Consider the following 27,614-nt stretch of genomic DNA (forward strand, 5'->3'; position numbering starts at 1 on the left):
CTCTCAAGTGTTCCTTCTGGAACAACCCCTATTTGAATGTACCAGAGACGTGCTTTGCAACAAGACTGGTGACTGACTCCATTTCATGGGCAGCTTCATAAAATGTCTGAAGCCCTGTCTACACAGAAGACTGGATGGAGCTCATCACTTCCTCTTCTGCTTCCCTGGTCCTACCATCCTACTGAGTCACACAGGTAGAACGTCACACACATCTGGACTCTAGTATGCTATCATGGATTCAAACACCTCAGTAAACCAGACCTCAGAGAAGTTTAGCTGATTCTCTGATGTTTTAAATTTTTTCTATAGATTTTATGAAATGGATACCCACTACCCATTATGCAATTACTTGGGATAAATGCCTCAAGAACTTATTATTAAAAACAAAACCACAAATGCCACAAAAACTCCTTTGTCATGATGAACTTTTAGGTGTTTTTTTTTCCCACATGGTAGATCCTAAGAACCGTGGACTCAATATGCTTCTCTTCTTGGCTTGGTTTCTAGAAGGTTAAATTAGTATTAATTTGCAGTAACTATCTATGTTTGAGGTTTCTGATATCAATACAAATATCTTCCTTCCTTCCTTTTTGGCTATTGTCCTTACACCTTTTAAAAATATATAACAATTCTACTTTGCTCATGATTTTTTCTTTTAATATTGATTAAATGTTTGCACATTAGTGAGATAAGCTCTTAATTCTTTCATCCTCTGTGACTACATGTAGAATAGAATGATTAATCACCTAACCTTAAATAATGGTGTTCCCCATCATTCTAAACTAGAAAGTTGAATGGAGTAATAGACTAAATGCATGTTGTGCAAGTTCTCCTCCTGTGTCCTCCTAAGAGGTTTATTTCCAGCATCATTAATGTGAATAGCTTTGGGGAGGGGGGACCACAAACAGTGTGGTATCCCCCCAAATATGGGTGATGATAAAGAGCAAACCTAAAAATAATAGAGCTTATTCTTTTAATACATTTAACAACTGCAACTTACTTTCCATCTGTTATGTATGTGAAAGAATGTATTTTTCAAATGTATCATCTCTGACATATGAGTATATTTCCTGACACTTCCTTTTCCTAATCTTTTCCTTTCCTTGTCATTTAAACTTCAGGGGAAGAAAAATTCCTGTTTTCCTTTTACATTTGTTCTAACAGGGCTTCTCTGGTGGCTCAGACAGTAAAGAATCTGCCTGCAATGCAGGAGACCCGGGTTTGATCCCTGGATTGGGAAGATCCCCTGGAAAAAGGAATGGCACCTCACACCAGTATTCTTGCTTGGAGAATTCCATGGACAGAGGAGCCTGGTGGGCTACAGCTCTAAAAGGATGAAATGTTTTAGTTTTTATAAAAATGTTTACTGAGTGGCTGCTCTGTTAGGAAGTATGCCATGAACAAGACAGTATCAGTCCCTGTTCTCATGTGCTCACATTCATCCTCCTTGAGCAAAAATATAAAGTGCAGCTGACCTGCTGCCAGCTCCATTTGCTTTAAGGGCCACACTGACTCACAGTGGCCATAATACTCCACACCAAATGTTAACTTATTAAGAAATTCCAGGAGACGGAATCTACAGGATTTCAAAGGTCTGGTTAATTACAACAAAAATGGAAGCCGTTCTGCATTACCCTCCCAAACTGACAGCCCAGTACTCACTTGCACATTCCAGGCGTTTCACATCGCGTGACGTTTCTGAGAAATATCGCCGGAGAACGTAGAAAATAATGCCAAGGGGTACCAGGGGGATCAAAATCCAAGGAATCACTGCCACCATCACACCCACCACACCAGTTACAAGTAGAAATGCCTGAAATAGTGAAAATAGATACAGAAGCCTCCTTATCAAGGATACTTTTCAAAGATCAACTTTAATGTTTTTATTTTTTAGGATTCAACTCCTTTCCTTGAAAGTCTTATTGGAATGGCAAGGAATGCTCTTCCATTCAGAGAAATAAAGTCATAGTTGGTCCTCGTGATATTTATTGCATGTGTCAAACACCCTAATAAGAACTTTATAGGTATCAGCTCTTTTGATACATTCAGTAGCCCTTTGAGAAAAGCATTACTAGTTTTACCAGATGAGAGACTATTTCAGACTCAGAGAGAGTAAGACTTGAATCCCAAACTGCCAGGAGCCAGTTGGTGTTCCTGGAGAGATGAGATAACTGATACCACAGGTGAGGAAGCCAGAAGCCTCAGCTACACACATTGAGATGAGAAAAAATGGTTCATAACAAATTCAGTCCAGAAAAGCAGGAAAAAATTCCAAAGTTGACCTTTGGAAGTAGGAATTCCTCTTTCTTGGTTTTCTATGCATAGTTAATATTTACTGAGTGCTGACTGTGTATAGAGCCACACATTCAATACTGCACATGTATTAACTCATTACTCTTCACAATAGCCCTATGGATTAATAATATTATCTCATTTTACAGTTGAAGACACTGAGGCAACTTGATTGAGATTGCAGAGCATAAATCAGGAAGCTGGGGAGCCCAGGTTAGGAGTTTTATGGCATATTTAAGCTTGCCGCCAATGTACAGCCAACTTTCTATCATTATGCTAAGTATGTAAAATGTCTGTTTCAAACGCCAATGTCTTTTAAACAACAGCAGATGCCATTTACCAACTGTCTACTGTATGGAAGACACTGTGCTAAGAGGTCTATGAACAATCACTCAATCCTCATCTCATCCCATGACATGATTTTATCTTGGGAGTTGACTTTGGTCTAAAATGATGGCAGGAAGAATAGAAACCAAACATTGGATGATGCTGATTTAAGTATCCATGTTTATCAAGAAAAGTATGATATCACGGTGCACAGCTTCTGGCAACAGGAATGCAATCAACACAGTGTCTGCCTGCTATGGAAGTGGGGTCAATAGTAGGGACATGGAGATTCACACAGTCTGGGCCAAGGCCTCTGAAGTTTATGATCTCAGGTGGAGACAAATCCATGATGATATGTACAAGTCAGAGTGCTGAGAAAACACAGGGAAGGACAGATGAACACTTTTTTGAGAATTTTAACAAGAGACTGGTGACTGAATTTCCCAAGCTGGTTTAACAAACAGAAAGAGTGGCATAAATGATTTGCATGTAGTGATGAGAGTTGACAGAAATTTTGAGCATAAAAGAGCCTGGCTGGGAGGGTTAAGAATGCTTGTCCAAGTTAACACTGGTTATTCTGGGTTTTCTCAGCACCAGCACCTACATCCCGTGTTCACCAGCCCCGGGCCTCCCTACCTTATCACCCAGGGCAGCTGGGCCTGGGGGGCATTTCTGAGGGACAGATTAGTGGGGTGATGTCTGTATCACAGAGACTCAGGTTATCATTTCACAGCTCTTCCTGATCAGTTTTCTTTGAGGATCCTCACAACCATCTTGTGAATGAGAAAAGCAAGAACTTCATTTCCTCTTACAGAGAAGAAACATGAGTTTGAGAGGGTAAGTGATTGTCCTAGATTTTCCCAGAAGTTACTGCAGATCATGAAGAAAGACAGGAGCAGTTTGTACTAAGGGAATCCCAGAGCCACAGCCGTAGGCAGGAGGACCCTGGAAGGAAGAGGAAACGTCCAGAACTGTGACTGTGTCCAGGAGCCCTAGGGAACCAAATTGTATTATCTGGATGGAGACCCACGTGCTTTTCCTGTTTCTCCCATCTCTGCTGTGGTATCAGCATAAAATTTAAGATTGAAGAGGATCGAATTTCGAAGGAATAACTTCCAATCCTAAGTGGAGAAAAGTAGGCCTGTCTGATCTCTCTCCTAGTAGACCTACTGATGAATGATTTTGTATACCCACTGGATTAACTGATGCAGCCCACTCAGCTACTCCCTTCATGCTTTTGGGAGGAGTCATTCCAGTTCCTTCTGTTCCTAAGTAAAGTCACTAGGCATGCCATCACTGGTTGTCAGTTTAAAAAAAAAAAAAAAACAACCTGCTAAAACATCAGTTATTAAACATCCAAATTATGGGGGTTCTTTTTTTTTAGCAGATTTATACATTTTGATTGGACAATATTCACCAGTTTCAATAACCTGATTCTCCCCAGTTAAGGACCTTTTATTAATATGACTAACCCAGCCTGGCAGATTACCTGGGAAGCAGAGGTAAGATTAAAATGAAGAGCTCCATGGGACCTGTGCCAATACCTTTTCCTTGGGTGCCCATTACAGACCTATTACTAAGGTCCTCAGATGCTCCCAAGTTAGGTTAGGTCCTTCAGATTTAATGTCCCTAAATTTGAAAGCAATTCAAAGAGGCTGTCTTTAAGAATTTCATTTCAACTTGTTGGTCATACTATAGCCATGGGCTTCCCTACTAGCTCAGTTGGTAAAGAATCTGCCTGTAATGCAGGAGACCCCGGTTCGATTCCTGGGTCAGGAAGGTCCGCTGGAGAAGGGATAGGCTACCCACTCCAGTATTCTTGAGCTTCCCTTGTGGCTCAGCTGGTAAAGAATCCACTTGTAATGCGGGAGACCTGGGTTCAATCCCTGGGTTGGGAAGATCCATTGAAGAAGGGAAAGGCTACCCACTCCAGTGTTCTGGCCTGGAGAATTGCATGGACTGTATAGTCCATGGGGTTGCAAAGAGTCGACCATGACTAAGTAACTTCCACTTTCACTATAGCCAGTCTCACAGGGAATCAGACATTATATTATAAAAACATATATACAATGTCTTGATTTATATTTATGCATATCTATGTATATATGTTTGTGAATCGTTTATTACCATCTGTCTCAAACTCTTTATAGAATTTGGTAGAGGACAAAAATAGTATCTAAGCAAAAAACTAACACTCTGAAAAAGGAAACAGAAGATCCTGGTATACAACAAACATCCCTTACTTGAAATTAATCTCATTTCCTCCTTCTATATTCCTAGGAATTCCAAGGAGTCTAATCTAAATTATATACATTAATTCCCCCTCATAAGATTGGGTTTTAGGCCCATCTGAAGGCCACCTCTTCAAAGCCAGTGCTTCTGCTCCTCTGTCATACCATGGCACAGAGACAATGATGTGTCTGTAGCAAGAAACTTGTTGACCCAGAAGCAAGTGACTTAATCCTTTGCCTCAAGACATAAGGGGAAATCATTATGTTGATATACTTATTTCCCATTTGGAGTACACCATTTTGAGAATTCTACCCAATGCTTATGAATCCATGTGAACAACTACAAAAAATTCTTGGGTGAAATCTACCACTTGAGAGTACATGGTGACTTTTCGCAGTTCAGAGTAATTCCTTAGTTTGCAGAGAATGACAACCTACACCTGTAGGAGAAATACTACTAGTATGGTACTGTGCCGAGATAGGGTTTAGGGCTAATTTTCATGAATATTAACAGAGAGGGTAAGACCCTACACCTTCTCTCAACCTTAATAAAAACTGGGATATACCAACAATACAAAAGGATGCTGCTGGTGGGAGTTAAATGAGATCATGTATATAGAGTGCTTACCAGATCATGCATAAACAAATAGAAACTCTAAGTTCATTATTACCACCCTTCAGTGTGCTCTGATGCCAGCATCCAGGGGCAGAGAGATGGTGTGTTAAAAGATTTATGGGCCCAAAGAATGGTAAGAATCTCATGAAGTTGGAGCCTAAGAGGCCACTCATTTCAACCACTGGAACAGCTTAACACTACCCAAGGGCATATCAGCATGTATACCTCATCAGTCATGCCTGACTCTCTTTGTGAACCCAAAGACTATAGCCCTCCAGGCGCCCCTGTCCCTGAGATTTCCCCAGCAAGAATACTGGAGTAGGTTGCCATTTCCTCCTCCAGGGGACCTTCCTGATCCCGGGATTGAACCTCAAATCTCCACCGACAGGCAGATTCTGTACCACTGAGCCACCTGGGAATCCCAGGACATATCAGAGCAGGTACTATTTTTCCTTGATGTGGCGATGATGTCATATGCTCCAAAGTGACTGTGGTTTTTCTCTGGTCACAGTAAAATTCATATTTGAGGTTGATTTTGTTTGAAGATGCACTTTTAAAATAATATGACCAGTAAACCTCATGCCTATTACAATTTTTGTCATTTCTATATTTTCTTCCCAATTTTAGGTCTTCCAAAGATTGATAACCTTAGCAATATGGCAGCGAGTCAATATTTTTTAGATATTTCTTTTCTTATTCCATATCTTCTTTCTGTTTAAAGTTTTGCATTTTCTTGCTTAAGCCTTACTGTTATGAAACTGCTGAGAATTTATGGGAGACAACTGGTGGACCTCTGAACCAACAAAATCAAACCAGATTATTCAATATATTCCAAAGAGAAGATAAATTTTGACATTTTCTATTTCATGAAACATGAACTGGTGTATTGATACCAATGGAATTACAAAAACTAGATTTCATACACTGGTGAATCCCAAGAAATTCAACTGTGTTCACTCCAGGTCCACCTTCCTGGTGCAGGGAAGCAACCTGGTTTGACTGTCAGGATGTGTAAGGTAGAGATCCTGTCAACCACCACCTAAGGAAGGGAAGTCTGATGAGCACCTCTCATCCTCAGAAAGAATACTGTCCTGTGAGCAGCTGTTTCTGACAAACCACACTAGCATCTAAATGAACTGTTAATGAAGTATACACAAAAGCAGTAAAGACAATGAAGGGAAAATAATGCTTGGGGAAAATGTTCATGGTTTTGTTTAAAAATCTGCCCAATCAAAAATTTAAAAAATAAGACATACTCTCATTGCTAGTGCCCATGATAAATTTTCTCATAATACTGAACATTTACAATTCTCTATATCTAGCTGACAACCAAAGAAATGGTAGCTATTACCCTACCCTTCCAAATGCCAGGAATGGATGACATTTCATGAGGCTTGCCATATGTATCAGCTCTCAACTATTTCACAGGCATTATTTAATTTCATTCTCACATCAAATCTGAGTAGGAACGATAATCCTCTTCACTTATAAAGCAGGAAACTGATGCTTAGAGCAGTTTAGAAATTTGTCCAAAGTCAGATAAGTCAGTCAATCTGATCCCAAGCCTGTTCTAATTTCTTCCTGATACTGTTTCCCATATAGAGAAAAAAAAATTGATATCTAAAAAACTAGTACCTAAATATACTCCCTTGTTATATGTTTCCCTCTATCTGCATTTTCTAGTTTTGTTGGGTTTCCTGTGGTCTCTCCTGTAAGGGGACTAGTCTGAGATTCCCACTTATGAGGGAATAACAGCCTACCCAGCTCACAGAAGGGAATGGTCATTAAAAGATCTTAAAAATGCTAACAGAACACCCTACCTAATTTGAATCAATACATAAATCCCCTGTACACAAAATGAGGCTGAGTATTTTAAATGTTCATTTGCCTCATGGTAAAAAAGCATTTAAATTTCATCAGGAATTCATATGGTATTCTAGCACTACAGTTTTTAGCATATTCCTTTCCCAAGCACAGTGTGAAATACAAGACCCTATTTACCTCCTTAGCATTTAACTTCCAAATTGCTTACAGTCCTGTAGGAATTCCTAGGTATCTACCCGTATGTTACTTTAAACTAAATTCCAAGGGATTCTGTTCCTGATGGTCTCTGTAAAGATTCTGCCAAAAAACATGTTTTCTATAAACACGAGTAAAAATGTATTCTACTTATTTTATGCCAATAAATATGCCATCTATACTTTTGGCTTACTTCATTCATTTGAATTCTCTCTTGCTTGCTCTCATACCCACATTAGGCACAACATGAAATATGTATTTAATCATAAAGCCACTTAGTCAGTAGATGGTACTTTTATAGCATTAAAAAGAAAAAAAAAGTATCATGAGGATTGTCAACACCTCAAAAGAATTCAGAGCTTTTAATTCTGCTGTCAGACTCTTAAGAATTCTGTTTCAAGTTGTAATAAGCACAAATCATCTCGATCACCTTAAACCATTATTGATCTAACTTGCAATAAACAAATTGAGTTTCACTTCTTGGTAAGAAAACAAGGCAAGATTTCCTTGTAATTTATAGAGGGAAGAAGTGACTAGATCATTTTTTTTTTTAATCAATAAGCAGTTTACTCAGGTAGGTATAGAAGAGATTCTTCTACCTATTTATTCTGGAACATATAAGATTAAAAATATAATCTTTCAATGAAATGACTATTACACAGACTATTACATGTGCTGCTGGCTAACACAAGATTCTCATGGAGGTAGTAACACCCTGAACAGACTACACAAAATTCTGAAAGGATTGAGAAAGAAAATGTAATTCCTATCAAACAAAACCCATTACCCTTCAATTACAGGGTAAGTCGAAGCAAAAGGAAAAACTAGGAAGACTTTCAAATGTAAACTCCCAAGCTTAATACCAACCTAGGGTCAATACTGAGTCTACATGTATGCTGATGTGGTACCCCGCATGTCTCAGGAGATTCAGAGACCAGCTCTGGTCCCCAGATCCCTCCTATATCAGCTCTGCTTCCTCACCCAACCCAGTTAACTGTTAAATCAGATTACAAAACATTGGTGTGTCTTATCTATATGATGTGTGTGTGTGTGTGCATTCAGTCATGTCCAACTCTGTGACCCCATGAGCTGTAGCCCACCAGGATCTTCTGTCCATGGGATTTTCCAGGCAAGAACACTAGAGTGGGCTGCCATTTCTTTCCCCAGGGGATCTTCCCTAACCAGGGATAGAACCTGTGTCTCTTACATCTCCTGAATTGGCAGGCAGATTCTCTATGATGGGATCTATACAAACCCTAATACTAAGATTCTCTAAACCTGCCTTTCCTTGGGATACACTAATCACAAATCACACTCTTCATCCCTCAATGGGCTGCCTTCGATTTTTTCACAACCGCACCAGCTCTGGGACCTGGGTATCCTTCAGTTCGCTCCCAATGAGAGTCACAGCTAACTCCACTGACAAGTGAATGGTGTGGTTTGGTTCACAGTTTGTTAACCAGTACAACAGAAAACATTAGGGAAACGTGGAACACTTCTTTCTTTGTGTTCCGTGTATCTCATTGATCAATAGCGTCCTTTCTATCTTTTGTCAAGGTTAAAACTTATCACAAAATTCAAGTATGGAGTCCACCTACTTGCTGCTCTTAAAAGGCACATCTTAAAAATAGCAGCGCATAAAAGTGGAAGTGAAATGCTGTAAAATGTACCCCATAAAAACACCAACCATAAGAAAGCTGGAGTGTACCTATGCCACTAAGAACATAAAGTTAGGAAGGATTCCTAGAAGTAAGGAAGAACATTTCATAAGAATACAGGGGCAATTTATCCAGAAGGTTTTTTTTTTTTAATCTAAATTTAAAATAGCTTCAAAATATATAAAGGAAAATCTGATAGAACTCAGACAAAACAGACAATATACTCATTGTGGGAGATTTAAACTCACCTCAGTAATTGGTAAAACAAGCAGATAAAAATCAATAGGGATGTAGAAGATTTTGAAAAAATGATTAACAAAGTGAACCTAATTAAGAAATTCACAATACTGCAGTCAATAACTATATAATACATTCTTTTCAATTACATACATGCTATACTAAAGCAAGAATCAGCAAACTTCAATAGACAGAAATTACACAGAACATAATCTAACCTATGTGGATATAATTAGAAATCAGTAACAAAAAGGTAGCTAGCTAGAAAAATCACTAAATGTTTGGAAGCTCAAAAATACACTTGAAAATATAAATAGCACCAAGTTTAAAAATTACAATAAAATTAGAAAGTATTTTGTTTAAAAGTATAAAAGTAAATGAAAATCTACTAATATTAAAATTGTGAGGGCTACAAACTAAAGCTGTGCTCAGTGGAAATTTACAGCCAGATAAACCCTAGCAGGTGTCTGGAATCCATGTCAGATACCTGGAAGGCAGAGGGAGAAACACTAAGTACGTCACTGCTTCAGACCAACCTTGACATGACTGTGTAGCAGCCATTCCTATCCCAGGTATTACTCATGATAATACAACTTCCCAATCATAACCTCACCTTTCTCTTACAAACAGGGTCTTTTACTTAAAATAATAAGACATATCACCAAATCAAAAACCTTACCTCAGTCCCATGAAAAGGCCTTGAGAAACAAGCACTTTGCTTTTCCCTGTGAGAACTCTGATATGACTGTTAATATTACCTGGATGAACTCTTGAAATATCTGGGGCAGCAAGTCATCCATGTACCCAGTGTCACTGGAGAAACGATTTAAAATTCTTCCTGCAACAACAGGATATGAGAAATGACTCATTTCCCCAGACAAGCCCTTTATGAGAAGCAATTCATGAACAAAATAAGGCAATGTTTTAAAAGTATATGTATTTATTAATAATAGATTACCAATTCATATGAAATAAGCCAGGGTCAGTGGTAAAGAAAGAGAAAACAGGATGTTTTCTAAAGAGAAGTAAGTGAAAGTGAAAGTGAAGTCACTCAGTCATGTCTGACTCTTTGCAATGACCCTGTGGAATGTAGCCTACCAGGCTCCTCCCTCCATGGGATTCTCCAGGCAACAATACTGGAGCAGGTTGCCATTTCCTTTTCCAGGGGATCTTCCCGACCCAGGGATCAAACCCAGGTCTCCCGCATTGCAGGCAGATGCTTTAACCTATGAACCACCACGGAAACCCAAAGAGAAGTAAAAATACCACCAAAGGGAAGTGGGTGGGGAGCTGAAACTGAACCTTGGTTTTTAAAAGAATGGTGGGAATCTTCTGGCAACATCAGGAAAGGTTGGTGAATTTGAGAATGTTCCCTCCTTTTAGATCCAACCCATCTAAGACCCTTTCCAAGTCCAAAGTCAGTAAAAAAACACTTGCAAAATACTGAAGTTAATCCTAATTGTTACACTAATTTTGCTTTAGTTATCAAAATTAACCTTGGTAACTGATACTTTTAAAATAAACATAACTACAATCTCTCTGTAATTTCTTTTTTCCTTAAGATGGTTCACAGCACCTCACATTTTGGGAGATTTTGTATCCCTGCCATTTCCATGTTGTGACTTTACTATGTAAGCAATAAGCTTTCACAGGGCATCAGGTGTGACAAACACAGACTCAAGCTTAAGCATTCAAGAAGACCAGAGGGATGGAGGCAGGAAACCAGAAATATTGTCTAACAACAAAAGATCACTTCTTATCATTGATTTTATATCCCTTCTCAGAATTCATGCAATTCATAAAGGCTGCAGGATTGGAAGATGAGAATTTCTATTAAACATCCAGCCTTTTCAATGATTTAATTAAAATGGAAGCTACACAGACACAGTCTATTTGGGTTTTGGTGTGGGCAACTCCTGAGAAATGTGTTTCTCTAGGCCCTTAAGCACCTTTTATAACTGGGGCTTCAGGAAGACAGCCTGCAGGTGAGGCCTGGGACCTCTACCTGCTTTTCCTGATCTCTGTCAGAGATGACTTCCTCCTCTAGGACTTGCACATCAAGTCACAACTAGATGATGAGTGAGTAGTGGTTAGCGGCTGAGTTTCTGCTGCTGGGATGTGAGGCTCTACTGTTGTCCACAAGGCATTTGACTCACCGGAAGCACAGGGTGCGCCCATGGCAGGAGCTAGAGTCAGTGGAGGCTTTCACCCTTGGCCAGGCCAGCATTACAGGCTGGGCCTGAATTTTCCCATCTCAGACTTAGGAAATACACATGGAGAAACTTTTAGTGACACTTTTGGCAGGCATGTGACAATCTTTCTGAGACTCTAAGAATGCCTATTTTAGAGGATGATTTTCAAGATTAAATGGGCTCATGCAGGTGAAAGAACCCAGTCACAATGCCAGGTGAATTACCAGGTGCTCAGCCATGAAGGTGAGAGAATGACTCCCAGGTTCTGCAACATCATGTCACCCAAGAAAGTCCACCAGGTGCTGCAGGAGAGTCCACTTGGTAAAATGCAGATTCTGATTCAGGAGTGCTGGGGAAGCCAGAGAGTCTACATTCCCTCCAAGCTGCCAGGCGAGGCCCTTTCTGCTATTTGTCAGACCAGGCTTTGAGGGGAAAGAGGACAGGTAATTATTTAATCAGTTCTGCTTCAAGAACATTAAAATGAAATGGCCAATTTTCCCACAAATTCTTATGAACTCTGTGGCCCTCCCAGTCCTTTTTTAACTTCTCAAAGCTAGCAATGCCAAAATAAGGAAAATATAAGTCAAAAAATATTAAAGGCATAGCATAAATGCTGGTGATTTACTTGATGGAAAACTGCAACTTTTTAACATAGGCAAGATTCAGGAACACTGCAAATATGATTTTGCTTAGAAGGTGCTGAAATCTTTTGTTAAGATGAAAAAGCTACTCAGGGACGAACAGTATGTGAAAACCACCAGATATGGGAGTCACAAGGTCTGAGAGACCCAAGGCAGACAAATAGTGTAAAAGATAAGGAAAACAATATCAATGAAATGAAAATGAGTATACTACCCAAAGCAATCTATAGATTCAGTGCAATCCCTATCAAGATACCAATGGTATTTTTCACAGAACTAGAACAAATAATTTCACAATTTGTATGGAAATACAAAAAAAAAAAAAAAACCTCAAAGAGCCAAAGCAATCTTGAGAAGGAAGAATGGAACTGGAGGAATCAACCTGTCTGACTTCAGACTATACTACAAAGCTACAGTCATCAAGACAGTATGGTACTTGCACAAAGACAGAAATACAGATCAGTGGATCAAAATAGAAAGCCTAGAGATAAATCCATGCACCTATGGACACCTTATCTTTGACAAAGGAGGCAAGAATATACGATGGAGAAAGGACAATCTTTTTAGCAAGTGGTGCTGGGAAAACTGGTCAGCCACCTATAAAAGAATGAAATTAGAACATTTTCTAACATCATACACAAAAATAAACTCCAAATGGGTTAAAGATCTAAATGTAAGACCAGAAACTATAAAACTCTTAGAGGAAAACATAGGCAAAACACTCTCTGACATAAATCACAGCAGGATCCTCTATGACCCACCTCCTAGAGTAATGGAAATAAAGGCAAAAATAAACAAATGGGACCTAATTAAACTTAAAAGCTTTTGCACAACGAAGGAAACTACAAGCAAGGTGAGAAGAGAGCCTTCAGGATGGGAGAAAATAATAGAAAACAAAGCAACTGATAAAGAATTAATCTCAAAAATATACAAGCAGCTCATGTAGCTCAATACCAGAAAAATAAATGACCCAATCAAAAAATGGGCCAAAGAACTAAACAGACATTTCTTCACAGAAGTCATACAGATGGCTAACAAACACATGAAAAGATGCTCAACATCACTCATTATCAGAGAAATGCAAATCAAAACCACAATGAGGTGCCATCTTACGCTGGTCAGAATGGCTGCTATCAAAAAGTCTACAAAAAATAAATGCTGGAGAGGGTGTGGAGAAAAGGAAATCCTCTTACACTGCTGGTGGAATGCAAACTAGTACAGCCACTATGGAGAACAGTATGGAGATTCCCTAAAAAACCGGAAATAGAACTGCCATATGACCCAGCAATCCCACTGCTGGGCATACACATTGAAGAAACCAGAATTGAAAGAGACATGTGTACCCCAATGTTCATTGCAGCTCTGTTTCTAATAGCTAGGACATGGAAGCAACCTAGATGTCCACTGGAAGACAAATGGATAAGAAAGCTGTGGAAGATATACACAATGGAATATTACTCAGCTATTAAAGAGAATGCATTTGAATCAGTTCTAATGAGGTGGATGAAACTGGAGCCTATTATACAGAGTGAAGTAAGCCAGAAAGAAAAATACCAAAACAGTATATTAATGCATACATATTGAATTTAGAAAATGGTAACAACAATCCTATATGCGAGACAGCAAAAGAGGCACAGATATAAAGAACAGATTTTTGGACTCTATGGGAGAAGTCAAGGGTGGGATGACTTGAGAGAATAGCAGTGAAACATGTATATTATCATATGTGAAATAGATCACCAGTCCAAGTTTGATGCATGAAACAGGGCACTCAAAACCAGTACACTGGGACAATCCTGAGGGATGGGATGAGGAGGGATGAGGAGGATGAGGTTCAGGATGGGGGACACATGTATACCCATGACTGATTCATGTCAATGTATGGCAAAAAAACACCACAATATTGTAAAGTAATTAGCCTCCAATTAAAATAAATAAATTAATTTAAACAATAACAATGAGAAAAACCATCTCCCCACACAGTAACTACAAAAACTGAACCAAATGCCAATGATCATCAAAAAATCTAAACTCTTATTCACCAATGTAATGAGTGTAGAAAATGTGAGATCAGAAAGTTCAACAATTACTTGCTTGCACTTAGAAACATTAAGAAAATATATAGCATTTGCAGGATATTTCATTGAACTTTGGGATAGACTGTTGTAAACAGAGCTGTGGTTTCATGTTCACAGCCTCATAATATTAGAGTTTTCTCAAAAGTCTCCAAATAAAATCCTTATGACGAATTTCCATCACACATATGCCATGACTCTTCATCCAAATGACAAATGGCCCCTGCTGGAATATCTATCTCCAAATATAAAGAGGGAAGGGGAACTTATGTGAACACAGGTAATCCAATTCATTTTCAGACTGTTCTGTTACACTGGGCTTCCTCATATTACACTGAATCTTACTTTCCTGGAACATCCGACCTCTGCTGTTTATTCTGCCTTTGTAACCACACAAAATTAATCTAGTTTCTCTTGATATGACAGTCTTTCAACTCCTTAAAGGAAGTGAATCATATCTTTTCCAGCAACTATTCCTTGATCCTTCAATGATTCCTCAAAAGTCACAGTATCTTATCTTGGTTGCCTCCTTTTGCCCAGACTCAGATGGCCAGTCCCAGTTGATGTCTTGTTCACAGGATTAAAATCCATACCCCAGGTATCAGGTATCGGCATCACCACCTCCACTCTCCTGCACAGGACAGAGTGAGCCATAAAGTCAACCATCAGTAAATTCTGAAAGCCAGATCACAATTTGGACACATATCATGAAAATCCACATCTCTCCCATCTGTACTACACAGGTAGATGTTGGGGGAAAAGAGAGCAGTATGTATAAACAACTCAAGAGCACATCTTATCTGACGCAGAATTTCCATTTCTAGGATTGTCCCTGGGAGTCAATAAGCATATCAAAAGCTTGAATGTGGCATATTTTTGAGTCAGAAGTAGAAAACAACCTGAACAACAAGTCAGAAAAAAGTCTATAATGTATTATGTACAATTTAAATTTTCCCTGTGTGTTCTTATCTTTCTATAACAATTGTTACTTGCATAAAAAGTAAAGCGGGGAGAGGAGAACAAGAAAAAGACTGGAAAAGAGCAGGAGGAGGAAGAAGGGGGTGAAAAGGAGGAAGGAGGGGGAAGAGAGAGGGACGGGGAAGGAAGTAACCCCCATGAAGCCCATGCTATCCAAGAACAAACGAGGGTACACCCACTGCTCTGGTTCACAGTTTTGTATCTCACCCACAAGACAGAACATCATGAAAGATGACACTGAACTCCTTGTTAACATACAAATTCACAAAGATCATATTTTAAGAACTGAGTCTACAATCTAAGTTGGAGTCAGTCACCTCTAGATTTCTGACACCTGACCCATACCTGGAACTCCTCAGTTTAGCTCAGTTCAGTTCAGTCGCTCAGTCATGTCCGACTCTTTGAGACTCCATGAATCGCAGCATGCCAGGTTTCCCTGTCCATCACCAACTCCCGGAGCTTACTCAAACTCATGCCCATCAAGTCGGTGATGCCATCCAGCCATCTCATCCTCTGTCATCCACTTCTCCTCCTGGCCCCAATCCCTCCCAGCATCAGGGTCTTTCCCAGTGAGTCAGCTCTTCTCACGAGGTGGCCAAAGCACTGGAGTTTCAGCTTCAGCATCAGTCCTTCCAATGAACATCCAGTACTGATTTCCTTCAGGATGGACTGGTTGGATCTCCTTGCAGTCCAAGGGACTGTCAAGAGTCTTCTCCAACACCATAGTTCAAAAGCATCAATTCTTCGGCGCTCAGCTTTCTTCACAGTCCAACTCTCACATCAATACATGACCACTGGAAAAACCACAGCCTTGACCAGACGGCCCTTTGTTGGCAAAGTAATGTCTCTGCTTTATAATATGCTGTCTAGGTTGGTCATAACTTTCCTTCCAAGGAACAAGCATCTTTTAATTTCATGGGTGCAGTCACCATCTGCAGTGATTTTGGAGCCCAAAAAAATAAAGTCTGACACTGTTTCCACTGTCTCCCCATCTATTTCCCATGAAGTGATGGGACCAGATGCCATGATCTTAGTTTTATGAATGGGACTCCTCAGCTTACTTATAATCAAACTGCAATTTAAAACTTGGAAGTTCTTATGTCTAGTCTGTACCTTATTTATTTTTAAAGGCATATTTGCACATGATAAAATATCAAAGTATATTTCTATTGAACTATATTTTACATCTTATAAAATTGACAGATTTCAAGTATACAGTTCCATGAATTTTAGTAACTTTACTGATTCAACAATCCCCCAAAATTAGTGTTAAGATATTTCTATGTCCTAATAAGACCCATCATGCCATAAGTTGTAAGAAGTGACTCCTTATTCCCTCTCCCAGCCTCAAGCAACCACTAATCTACTTTCTTTCTCTATAACTTTGCCTTTTCAGGACATAATATACAAATATAATATACGAATGAAATTGTAGAGTATGTGGTCTCTGGGTCTGACATTTTTTCACTTTTTTTCACTCACTGTGAAAAAAAAGGTTCATGTATAATATAGTGTGTGTTTTTTTGAGGTCTAGTCTTTACCACAAAAGTGGTCTTAGTCACCAGCAAAGAAGACCATATATCAGGCCATGTTGCACTTTACCTTGCAGGAAAGTTAAAAGCAGATTTGTGAACTCTTCAGTGTTGTGAACTTCTGTACATGTGCCCATGGCTAACTTCACCAATGGCTCTAGAACCTCATTCTTTTGATAAGAACAGGCCATTAGTTTGACAGCCTGCAGACAGTAAGAAGAGCTGGATTGAGGCTAGACTCAGTCCAATGGAGTGTGGAGGGATTGGGAGGATAATAAAAGATTCACTGTCCTGGTAAGAAGTGGGATCTACATCTATGCAGGCTATTGAAAAAAGAGCAGAGTCCCCAAAGGGACAAAGACTATATATCCATACCTTTAAAGTACCATGCAAGGTGATGGGGCCAAATTGGTCCCATGGAAAGGGTGTTCATAGGAACCTGGAGATGGTCAACAGACTGAAAAGGATCCAGGAATGCACAAAGGAGCCATTAAAGGAGGTGGGCCAGGTGGAACTTCCTGTATCTACACAAACTAATTCAGTCTAGAATAGACTAAGTATGGGAGTGGGAGCTGTAGAAGTCTGGCAGCTCCACATTCTCTTTTTCTTTGCTATGAGAATAGGTCATCAATATGGTGGCTACCCAAAGAATGTCAAGAAATAGAGCAACAGCAAGTAGGAAACCATCAGTGGAAAACCACCAAGTTCTGGTCCTTCTTTGGCCCTCAGCAGAAAGAGGTCTTTAGGTAACTCATCCGAGCTCCACTGAAAGGTAAATTCTTAACTGTTAAAAGGAGATGATGACATTCATAGATAAAATATCATGAGGATAGAAGAGATCATGTTTATGAAAGAATCTCCTAAAACTGTAGAGCACACAGTACAAGGTGTTATTCATATTATCCTTATGGGATTTCAGAGCTCTAAGGGACATGAAATGTCACCAGGGCTAGTAACTTCTAAATTTTGTCCTGTGAAGCATTTGAGATTCCAGAGGGGTGCGCTAGAGAATGAGGCAGATGAAGAAGCAGAAGACAAAGCACCTCATCCTTCTCCCTTACTGCCCATCCCCTGGCCATAGGAACCCCTTCCATCTATCTGGACATTCCCATAGAAATGGTGTTTGACAGAATTTTGGACTCTGTGGGAGAAGGCAAGGGTGGGATGTTTTGAGAGAACAGCATTGAAACATGCATATTATCTAGGGTGAAACAGATCACCAGCCCAGGATGGATGCATGAGACAAGTGCTCAGGGCTGGTGCACTGGGAAGACCCAGAGGAATCGGGTGGAGAGGGAGGTGGAAGGGGGATCGGGATGGGGAATACATGTAAATCCATGGCTGATTCATGTCAATGTATGACAAAAACCACTACAATATTGTAAAGTAATTAGCCTCCAACTAATAAAAATAAATGGAAGAAAAAAAAAAGAAATGGTGTTTGAAAAAAGAATTCTGCAGCAAACAGAAATGTTCAAAACCTTTTGAAGAACAAGTCTTTGGTGATAGAGGAGACCAAGTCCAATCTTCCTTAGGGTGATGCAACAACATTTCATCATGGAGTGGGTGCTATTGCCAAGCCATCCGGGATTTCCACCCAGCAGAGAGAGGAGGTACAGAAACCCACTTTCAGGGCAACTTCCTGCAATATCCTTTGCTGCCTCATTCTCTTGTAAGAATGGTGCTATTAACAATTTTTTCTTTTTCTGGTTCTCTACCTAAACTTCACTCACTTTCGCAACAAGGATTTCCAGTTTGCTTATGCATCCTAAGTTGTATTTCTACTCCCGACCTCTTCCTCAGGCATTCGGCTGTCCTGTTGTTGTTGTTCAGTCACTAAGTTACATCCAATTCTTTGAGACCCTATGGACTGGAGCACACAAGGCTTCCCTGTCCTTCACTATCTCTTGGAGTTTGTTTAAACTCATGTCCATTGAGTCAGTGATGCCATCCAAACATCTCATCTTCTACCATCCCCTTCTCCTCCTGCCATCAATCTTTCCCAGCATTAGGGTCTTTCCTAATTTTTAGTCAGCCCTTCACATCAGGTGGCCAAAGTATTGGAGTTTCAGCTTCAGGATCAATCCTTCCAAAGAATATTCAGAGTTGATTTCCTTTAGGATGGGCTGGTTTGATTTCCTTGCTTTCTAAGGGACTCTCAAGAGTCTTCTCCAGTACCATAGTTCAAAAGCATCAATTCCTTGGCACTCAGCTCTCTTTATGGTCCAACTCTCGTATTGGTATATGACTACTGGAAAAACCATACCTTTGATTATATGGACCTTTCTCAGGAATGTGATGTCTCTGCTTTTTAATATACTGTCTAGGTTTGTATAGTTTTTCTTCCAAGGAGCAAGCATCTTTTAATTTCATGGCTGCAGTCACTGTCTGCAGTGGTTTTGGAGCCCAAGAAAATAATATCTGTCACTCTTCCCATTGTTTCCCCATCTATTTGCTATGAAGTGATAGGACCTGATGCCAGGATCTTAGTTTTTTGAATGTTGAGTTTTAAGCCAGCTTTTTCACTCTACCGTTTCACCTTGATCAAGAAGCTCTTTAGTTCCTCTTCACTTTCTGCCATTAGAGTAGTATTATCTACATATATGAGGTTGTTGAAATTTCTCCCAGCAATCTTAATTCCAGCTGGTGTTTCATCCAGGCTTGCATTCAATGTACTCTGCATATAAGTTGAATGAGCAGGGAGACAACATACAGCTGTGATGTACTGCTTTCCTAATTTGGAACCAGCCCTTTGTTCAACGTCTGGTTTTAACTGTTGCTTCCGGTTCTGCAAACAAGTTTTTCAGGAGACAGGTAAAGTGGTCTGGTATTCTCTCTTTAAGAATTTTCCTTAGTTTGTTGTGAACCACACAGTAAAAGGCTTTAGCGTAGTCAATGAAGAAGAAGTAGATATTTTTCTGAAATTCCCTTGCTCTTTCTATGGTCCAACTGATTTTGGCAATTTGATCTCTGGTCCCTCTGCCTCTTCTAAGTACAGCTTGAATGTCTGGAAGTTCTCAGGTCATGTACTGTTCAACCCTAGCTTGAAGGGTTCTAATCATAATCTTGCTAGTATGTGAAATGAGAGCAATTGTATGGTAGTTTGAACATTCTTTGGCATTGTCTTTCTTTGAGATTGGAAAGAAAACTGACCTTTTCTAGTCCTGTGGTCACTGCTGAGTTTTCCAAATTTTCTGGCATATTGAGTATAGCACTTTAAGATTTGAAATAGCTCAGCTGAATCCCATCACCTTTGCTAGCTTTGTTCATAGTTAACGCTTCTTAGGGCCCACTTGACTTCACACTCCAAAATGTCTGGCTCTAGGTGAGTGATCACATCATCATGGTTAAGGCCTTTTATGTACAGTTCTTCTGTGTATTCTTAATCTTTTCTGCTTCTGCTAGGTCCTTGCACTTTCTGTTCTTAATTGTGCCCATCTTTGCATGATGTTCCCTTTACAGAATATCTTAAGCTCAACCCACCTAAGCTGAACAGAAAGCCTTTGAAGTTGACCCACAACTACTCACACCCAACTTCTCAAACTCTGTCTTAGATCTCTGCCTAAACAATTACCAAGAAAACTTTTATTCACTTTTGTCTTCTCTTGATCTCACATTATTACCAACAGGTCTCAACTTGTGATTTAAAGTGATTTCATTTATATCATCCTGTCTTTATTAAATCATATATGTCATATTTAGGAATAGTGAGGAGAGAAGAGACAGAAGAGAGGCACCCACCTTACCTCCCTTCCATCACTCCTGATCCCATATCCTTATTCTGATGGGGGGCCCTCCTCTCTCTTCTATTCACCCACTAAGCGGTCCTCAGTCCCCACCTTCTCTGTCCAGACCTCAGCCTTAGCCCTCTCTTCTCCCTAAGACTCTTCCTGACAAATGTAGCTCCCAGGAATCTGCCATTCACTTGAACTCCTTCATCTTTAGTGGACAGGCATGGAATAAAATGCATTGCCCTCTCAGGAACCCTCCACAGCCCTGGCCACAGCTAAGTGACCAAAAGTGTCCAGTGGGCCCTAACCCACTAACTAGCCACCAAGTCATTCTGATTTCCCCTCTAAAGAACTATGAGGGCCAAGAGTGCATGCTTGCTGTGTGCTTAGTTGCTTCAGTCATGTCCAACTCTTCACAACGCTATGGACTATAACCCGCCAGGCTCCTCTGACCATGGGATTCTCCAGGCAAGAATACTGGAGTGGTTGTCATGCCCTCCTCCAGATCTTCCTGACTCAGGGATCAAACCCATGTCTCTTACATCTCCTGCATTGACAAGTGGGTTCTTTACCACTAGCACCACCTGGGAAGCCTGTGAGGCCAAGAGAGAAGCAAGAAAGAGGAGCAGTCCCACCACACCCAGCAAAGATGAGAGGCAAAGGGGCTTGGGAATATGTATGAGCTCTGTGACAATGACTCCAGCTCCTATGAGGGCCCTGGCTTCTGACCCAAAATAGGAATGTCAGCATTGTTCCAATTCCACGAGATACCCATTTCCCTTTCGATCAAGCCCTTCTCATTTGAACAAACTGAGTAGGTTTTGCCCCTAGCAACCCAAAAGCCTTGACTAGAATAGTTACCACAGGTACAACAAGAGGTTGCTTACTAATATAAAATTAGTTGGAAAAATGATAGATTTTGCAAAGTTAAATTTCAAATTACTATCACTATTACTAAACCTATAGGATTTTTAGAAATGACAGTGAAAATAGTTTTATTTTACTTTTTATTTCACAAATGATTTTTAATTCTGTAGCCACAATTTCCCCACATTTTTACATGACCACATTCTGCTGTACTTTTAAAATTTTAGATAGAGTAGGTTACAAGTTAAAAGGGAAAGACACAATATTTCTGCTGAATAATATGTCCTATTTAACTGTTTGGATATCAATAATTGGAACTTCTGGGGTCACATTTATTTATAGGTTTCCAAATAGCCCTTAAGTCTAAACAGGAAAATATCTTTTATAAACTGTAACAAAAGTCTCACTTCAAAATAAAACAGTATGAAATGTATACTATTAGATCCTTATTTAACACTTTTACAATAGCCAGAAACCTATGAGATTTTTAGAAATGACAATGAAAACAGTTTTACATTCAGAAAACTTAACCTGAAACTTGGCCCCTGGCCCCTGTGCAGAGTCCATACAATTCTTAGTCACCCTTGTTAAAAACACACATTCTCAGACACCCAATACATATACCACTATATGGGGCTTCCCTCGTGGCTCAGATGGTAAAGAATCCACCTGCAATGTGGGAGACCTGGGTTCGATTCCTGGGTTGGGAAGATCCACTGGAGGAGGGCATGGCAACCCACTCCAGTATTCTTTCCTGGAGAATCCCACAGACAGAAGAGCTTGGTGAGCTACAGTCCATGGGGTTGCAAAGAGTTGGACATGACTGAGTAACTAACATGCATGTATATACCACAAAGCCTCCTACATGTTACTAAAAGTCCACTGTAAACTATAGAGTTTATTTCCTTAAAGAGGATTTTAATCCTCTTCAAAGTTTATATTTCACCAACCTTCTATTTTAATTGTTTTCATTAACATTTTAGATAAACCTCCAAGTATGTGTATGTGCCAGAGCTCTGTGATTCCAGAAATGGATGAGAAATGAAAGAAAGAAACACACAACCTGTCTCTTGCAGAGATTCTCTGTGAGAAGGTCCTTCCTGGGGGACAACCTAGCTCAACACCATGTAACACACAGCCGGTCAACACTGAGATGCCTTTGCATTGAACGTAAAATGTTTCATATGCCAAGACAACAAAAGGATTCCTAAATCATTCTGCAAAGTAAACATTTATTTATTTTCCTAAGACACAAACTGGAATAAAAACTTACATATTTCTATATTGAGATTTTCTCTGGTAGGAGAAAAATATCAGTCAAACTTATTTTTGAAAATGGATCAAGATGTACAGTTATTTTCTTCAAGCATTTCCTCTGTTTTCAAATATCAAATGTAGTCAGGAACTAAATTTGTTAAGAAGACACATTACTGAGAAACACGTTGTCTGACTTACCTATTGGATTTCTATCAAAGAACAATACCGGAGCTCTCAAAATGGTCATCACCATACCTTCATGCACAGTTTTTGAAGACTTGAGAAGGACATAGAACATCAACAGAGAGCCAGAGATGCCAAAAAGGATGGTGCCTACAGTTAGAACTGAAATAAAGAAACATCACTCAGCACAAGCTCTCTGCCTTTCCTTCAATGAAGCTAAAGCATGACAGGCAGTTTATAGAGATATTACCTATTTTATTCTATAAATATAATTTATATATAAACTCATATATAGAATTAAGAATAAATTTATATATAATGAATTCTATAAGAGTTTAATACATTCACAAGATACATCTACAAAGAAAAATATAAATAACTATGGTTCTCTTGTTAAATAAAAATCATATGAGAAAAAAATCAGATGAAAGCTACAATTTCAGGCTTTCCTAATTCAATTACAAGTTATAATAAAAACTCAGAAGAAAGAAAATTATGAAATCTTCCTCTCTCTCTGCATTTCAAATCTTACTATTCACATGTTTCATAATCTAAAATTTAGGTTTGGTGCTTGGTTTGGAAGCACATATACCAAAATTGGAATACAGAGATTAGCATGGCCCCTGAACAAAGATGACACACAAATTCATGAATCATTCCATACTTTTAAACAAAATAAAAGAATAGTCTTTTTCCAAGTAATCAGTACAGATTAACAATGCTAAAATAAATAAAGAGCTATTCAATTCCAAGCAATGCTTTCCAAAAAGTGAAATAAATAAAACTGATATGCTCTGATACCACCATGAATTGTCAGGGAACAGAGTAAATGACTACCATTACCTTGCAAACGTTAAATTTATACGGAAATTTGATTCCCTATAAATAGCTACTTCCTTGCCCAAGTAGCTCTAAAGAGTACAAAAATACCACATTAATTTGCAAGCAAACTATTAAATAATTGAATTGCAAGAAAATACAAATTATATTTTAACATGAGACAATTCATCTAAATGAGCAACTAATCTCTCACTGTTTTACAGAAACATGAAGCATTTGGAAATGAACAAAATCATTAAACTTGCATTTTATTAATGACATAAATGGATACCTGCTATGCATATAAAAATTAAAATAGCCCTCCTAACACCTCTTGAACTCACAGTGCTAAGTAATTGCGGAAATATTCCTGTAATAATATTCCATCATGTGGTTTTTTTTTCCCCTTCAGCTGACACATCACTGTTACTTCAACTCTAAAAGCTGCTTGAACTGATTTCATCAGCAGGCATTGCCTTAACCCACCATTCTATATGAATGTAGAACAGCAGCTTTTCCTTCCTCCTTGAAGTCCCCACAGCCCACTAATTCAGATGGTAAGCAACTAATGGATTTAGGTTTCTTTAGCAAGTGATCAACATAATAAACACCAAATTTCAATGAGTGAGTTCTTACAAAGATAATACACTCTACCTTTGCAGAAAGCTTGTATGAGTTTTTCCAATGAGAATACTTAATATTTTAGATTACATCCTTTAAAAAGTATGTAATCCTACATATACCCTAAATGCTCCTGTGAAAGCACAGAGAGCTGTGTTAATATTAGCCTAGCAAGTCAGATGCTAAATTAATCACACAGCTGAGGACACAAAAACATTGTGATCTCAAGGCAAGAAAGAGAATGAATCCTAGTTCCCAGACACTGCATTTCTCCCTTCTTAGCTTCCCTCTTAAGTAATTAGTGAAGCCCAGGAGATAAGCCGTGTGGCAAAGGAGAGTTTGCATACCTGCAAGGGAATAATGCTTTTTCATTTGGGGGAGCTCTTGCTGCCAGAGGATTTCATCCAAGTTCAATAAAAGGCAGGGTTTATTCAGACAGAATTGGAACAATCCAAACCATAGGATGGGGATCTGTTTCTAACCATCCTGTTCATTCATATAATGATATAAGATTTAGTAAAACAACCTACTAGAATAGACAGTAGCCACTTATTTCCAGTGACTGATTTTCTTAATATGCAATTATGGTATAATTTCTAAAATCTAGTACACAGTAAATTAAGATTCTTCATTCAACAACTTTCTTTTAAATTTTAAAAATAATTTTTCTGGCGGTCCAGTGGTTGGGACTCTGTGCTTCCAAAGCGAGGGACACAGGTTCAATCCCTCGTGGGGGAATTAAGATCCCACATGTGTGGCATGGCCAAAAAAACAAATAAATAAAAATAATTGTAGTTAATTCACAGAATAAATGCAACTCAGCCTCTTAATCTGTTGAGACATTACTGAATTACTCCTGGAAGCCCTAGCTGCTCATACAGCTCCTTGTAAGCACCTCAGACTCTCATATAATAGACCAGATGACTCAATTTTACCTGAATAAACTGTAAAGTACCAGACAGGATCAAATGTCACAATTACATTTCCTTTTCCAAATAGTGTATCATGCAGGACACTCTGTTCATTTGCCCTATAGAACAGAGAGAGAAAAAAAAAATACTACGTTATAGACAGAGTTTAGATAAGTAACAAAAATTGCTCTCCATTTAGGAGACATGTTTATGCCGGAAAATGGTTCCCAGCGCACAAGGCCCTATGTCCATCAACCTTAAAAAAAATTCCATTTGAATCATGACTTTCAGTTCTCAGAACTGTCTGTGAGGAAGCTTCTGGAGGGTCAGACATGGGGAGAGACCATGGGAGGGTCACACTCCACCAATAGGATCTTTACTTTTTCCTAAGGGAAATTATGTAAAGGTCAGAAGAGGAGGCTAAACAAACCGCCCCCCCCCCCCCCCCCCCCCCCGCCCCTGACTCTGTGGGAAAGTGAGGCTCCGTGTGGATTTCACAGCACTTTGGGTCAGACCAGGAATCACTCACCAATCCTGAAGCCACCAGTCCTGCAGGGAGTAGGCGACCTGGAGCAGGAAACACAGTCACTCAGATGCTGACGTCACTGAGCCCCGCCCCCGCTCACAGGATGGGGGAGGGGAAGGCTCCAGGACACGGAGGCGGTCCTTCTGGCTCAGGTCTGCATCAACCCCCACAACCCAGATGGCCACAGGACAGGGGAGGGCATCTTACAAGTTAATATCTTTGTAAGAAATCCATTTTTTCCCCCTAGAATCTGTCACATACACACAACACTAATAAACCTCACTGATTTTGCTCACCACAGACGGCGTGTTTCCGTGTAAATCCAAACGGTCTTCAAAATATAGCAATAATAGTATAAATGTTGATTTTTTTCCAAAGGAAAGAAGCCTGACACATACTGTGATGATCAGGTTTTCTGTGTCAGCTTGGTTAGGCCAGTCTCTAGTGATTCAACTAAACACTCATCTAGATGTTGCTGTGAAGGTGTGTTGTGGGTGATGTTCACATCCATCATCAGAACTGAAGTAAAGGAGATCACCCTCAACACTATGATGGCCTCATTCAGTCAGATGAAGATCTTAAGAGCAAAACCTGAGGTTTCCTGGAAGAGGAAGAAATCCTCCCTCTAAGACAGCAGGGTGAGCTCCTGCCTGAGGTTCCAGCCTGCAGGCCTACCTTTCTGATCTCACATTCACCCAGCTAGGCCCACAGTCTTATGAGACAATTCTTTGAAATAAATCTCTTCATATACATATACATATATATATATATATATATATAATTATAAAGTACCGTATAAATAGTATCTAAATATCAAGCTGAGGGCACAAACCAAAATAAATGCCCTTATTTACCTGAGCTGCGATGTTTACTAGAGTAAGGAAAATGATGACAGACGAGTGAGTTTCATCTGTGAAATAATCCTTGTAGGTCTCAAAACCAATATTTCCCTTCAAACGGCTCTCCTGTGATTGTGCAACCTGTATATTCTCAATCTGGGAGAGAAAAAAGGCAGTGAGGGACAAATATTAAATAACAAACCCCCACATTTCAAGAGGTCAACAACATTCTCCACTGTAAAGCTATGGGAAGCAGACGCATCTCATAGGCTGGTAGGAGTATAAGATGGTCCATCTCCTATGGAGAAGGGTGTGGGCATACCCAGCCAAACCATGTGCGCATTTACCCTTGGATTCAGCCATCCTACTTCTAGGAATCTATTAGAAATAAGGAAACATCATTTGTACAAGGTTATTCATTGGCAGGTGGATTCACTTATAGTCGATCATGACTCTCAGCACACTCACAAAACACCTCAATCAAACACAAATGCAGACACTTATTCAAAATACTAGTTAATCAACTGAGGGCTTGACTCTCAGATTCTGTAACTGCAGGCTTTCAAACAGCACACAAATTCACCTGAATTTCTTAATTTGTCTTTAAGTACAAGGAGGGGTTATTCACACCCACCAGGCCCATAGCCATGAGGTCATAGAGGATAGAAATAGAAGGAAGGATCTTATCACCGATCTGCCATCTTTGACCAGATTCTCAGTCGATTTCCATGAAGGGCTTTTTCTGGTAGAGGAATTATTTCTATCAACAGTTTTTGTGACCCCCTTTTGGTCTTTAATACCTTAGAGCATAATTTTGAAAGGAGGGATTTATAAAACCATTTTCTGTAACCATATGACTTGTATCATTTTCCCATTTGCAATGCGTGCTCACTTTTTTTTTTTTTTTTTGCCTTAACAGGAAAATGGATATCCACTGCCTTTTTGGGGGTTTAGTGTGGTTTCTAAAAACCTCCATAATGGAACTCTTAAAGCGGGGCCCTTTTGGGGTTCCTAGTGGATGTTTGGAAAGGCAAAGCATGTTGGAGCACAGCTGGGTACCGT

At 39.4% G+C, this 27,614-nt stretch overlaps 1 protein-coding gene and 1 pseudogene across 1 annotated transcript in view; one reads left to right on the forward strand and one right to left on the reverse strand.

The window, feature by feature from the left end:
* LOC136144152 (ATP-binding cassette sub-family C member 4-like) overlaps window positions 1-27,614 on the reverse strand; it is a 160,706-nt gene that overhangs the window by 59,212 nt on the left and 73,880 nt on the right. Inside the window, exons 16-21 of the mRNA XM_065901810.1 lie at window positions 26,568-26,708; window positions 25,717-25,754; window positions 25,212-25,306; window positions 22,852-22,998; window positions 10,139-10,218; window positions 1,663-1,813 (exon numbers count right to left, since the gene is read on the reverse strand). Coding sequence (XP_065757882.1) covers window positions 1,663-1,813; window positions 10,139-10,218; window positions 22,852-22,998; window positions 25,212-25,306; window positions 25,717-25,754; window positions 26,568-26,708 — 652 coding nt within the window. The remainder of the gene's footprint in view (window positions 1-1,662; window positions 1,814-10,138; window positions 10,219-22,851; window positions 22,999-25,211; window positions 25,307-25,716; window positions 25,755-26,567; window positions 26,709-27,614) is intronic.
* LOC136144591 (U6 spliceosomal RNA) lies at window positions 23,404-23,504 on the forward strand (annotated as a pseudogene).

This window comes from Muntiacus reevesi, chromosome 11, assembly GCF_963930625.1.
Source record: "Muntiacus reevesi chromosome 11, mMunRee1.1, whole genome shotgun sequence".
Lineage (NCBI taxonomy): Eukaryota > Metazoa > Chordata > Mammalia > Artiodactyla > Cervidae > Muntiacus > Muntiacus reevesi.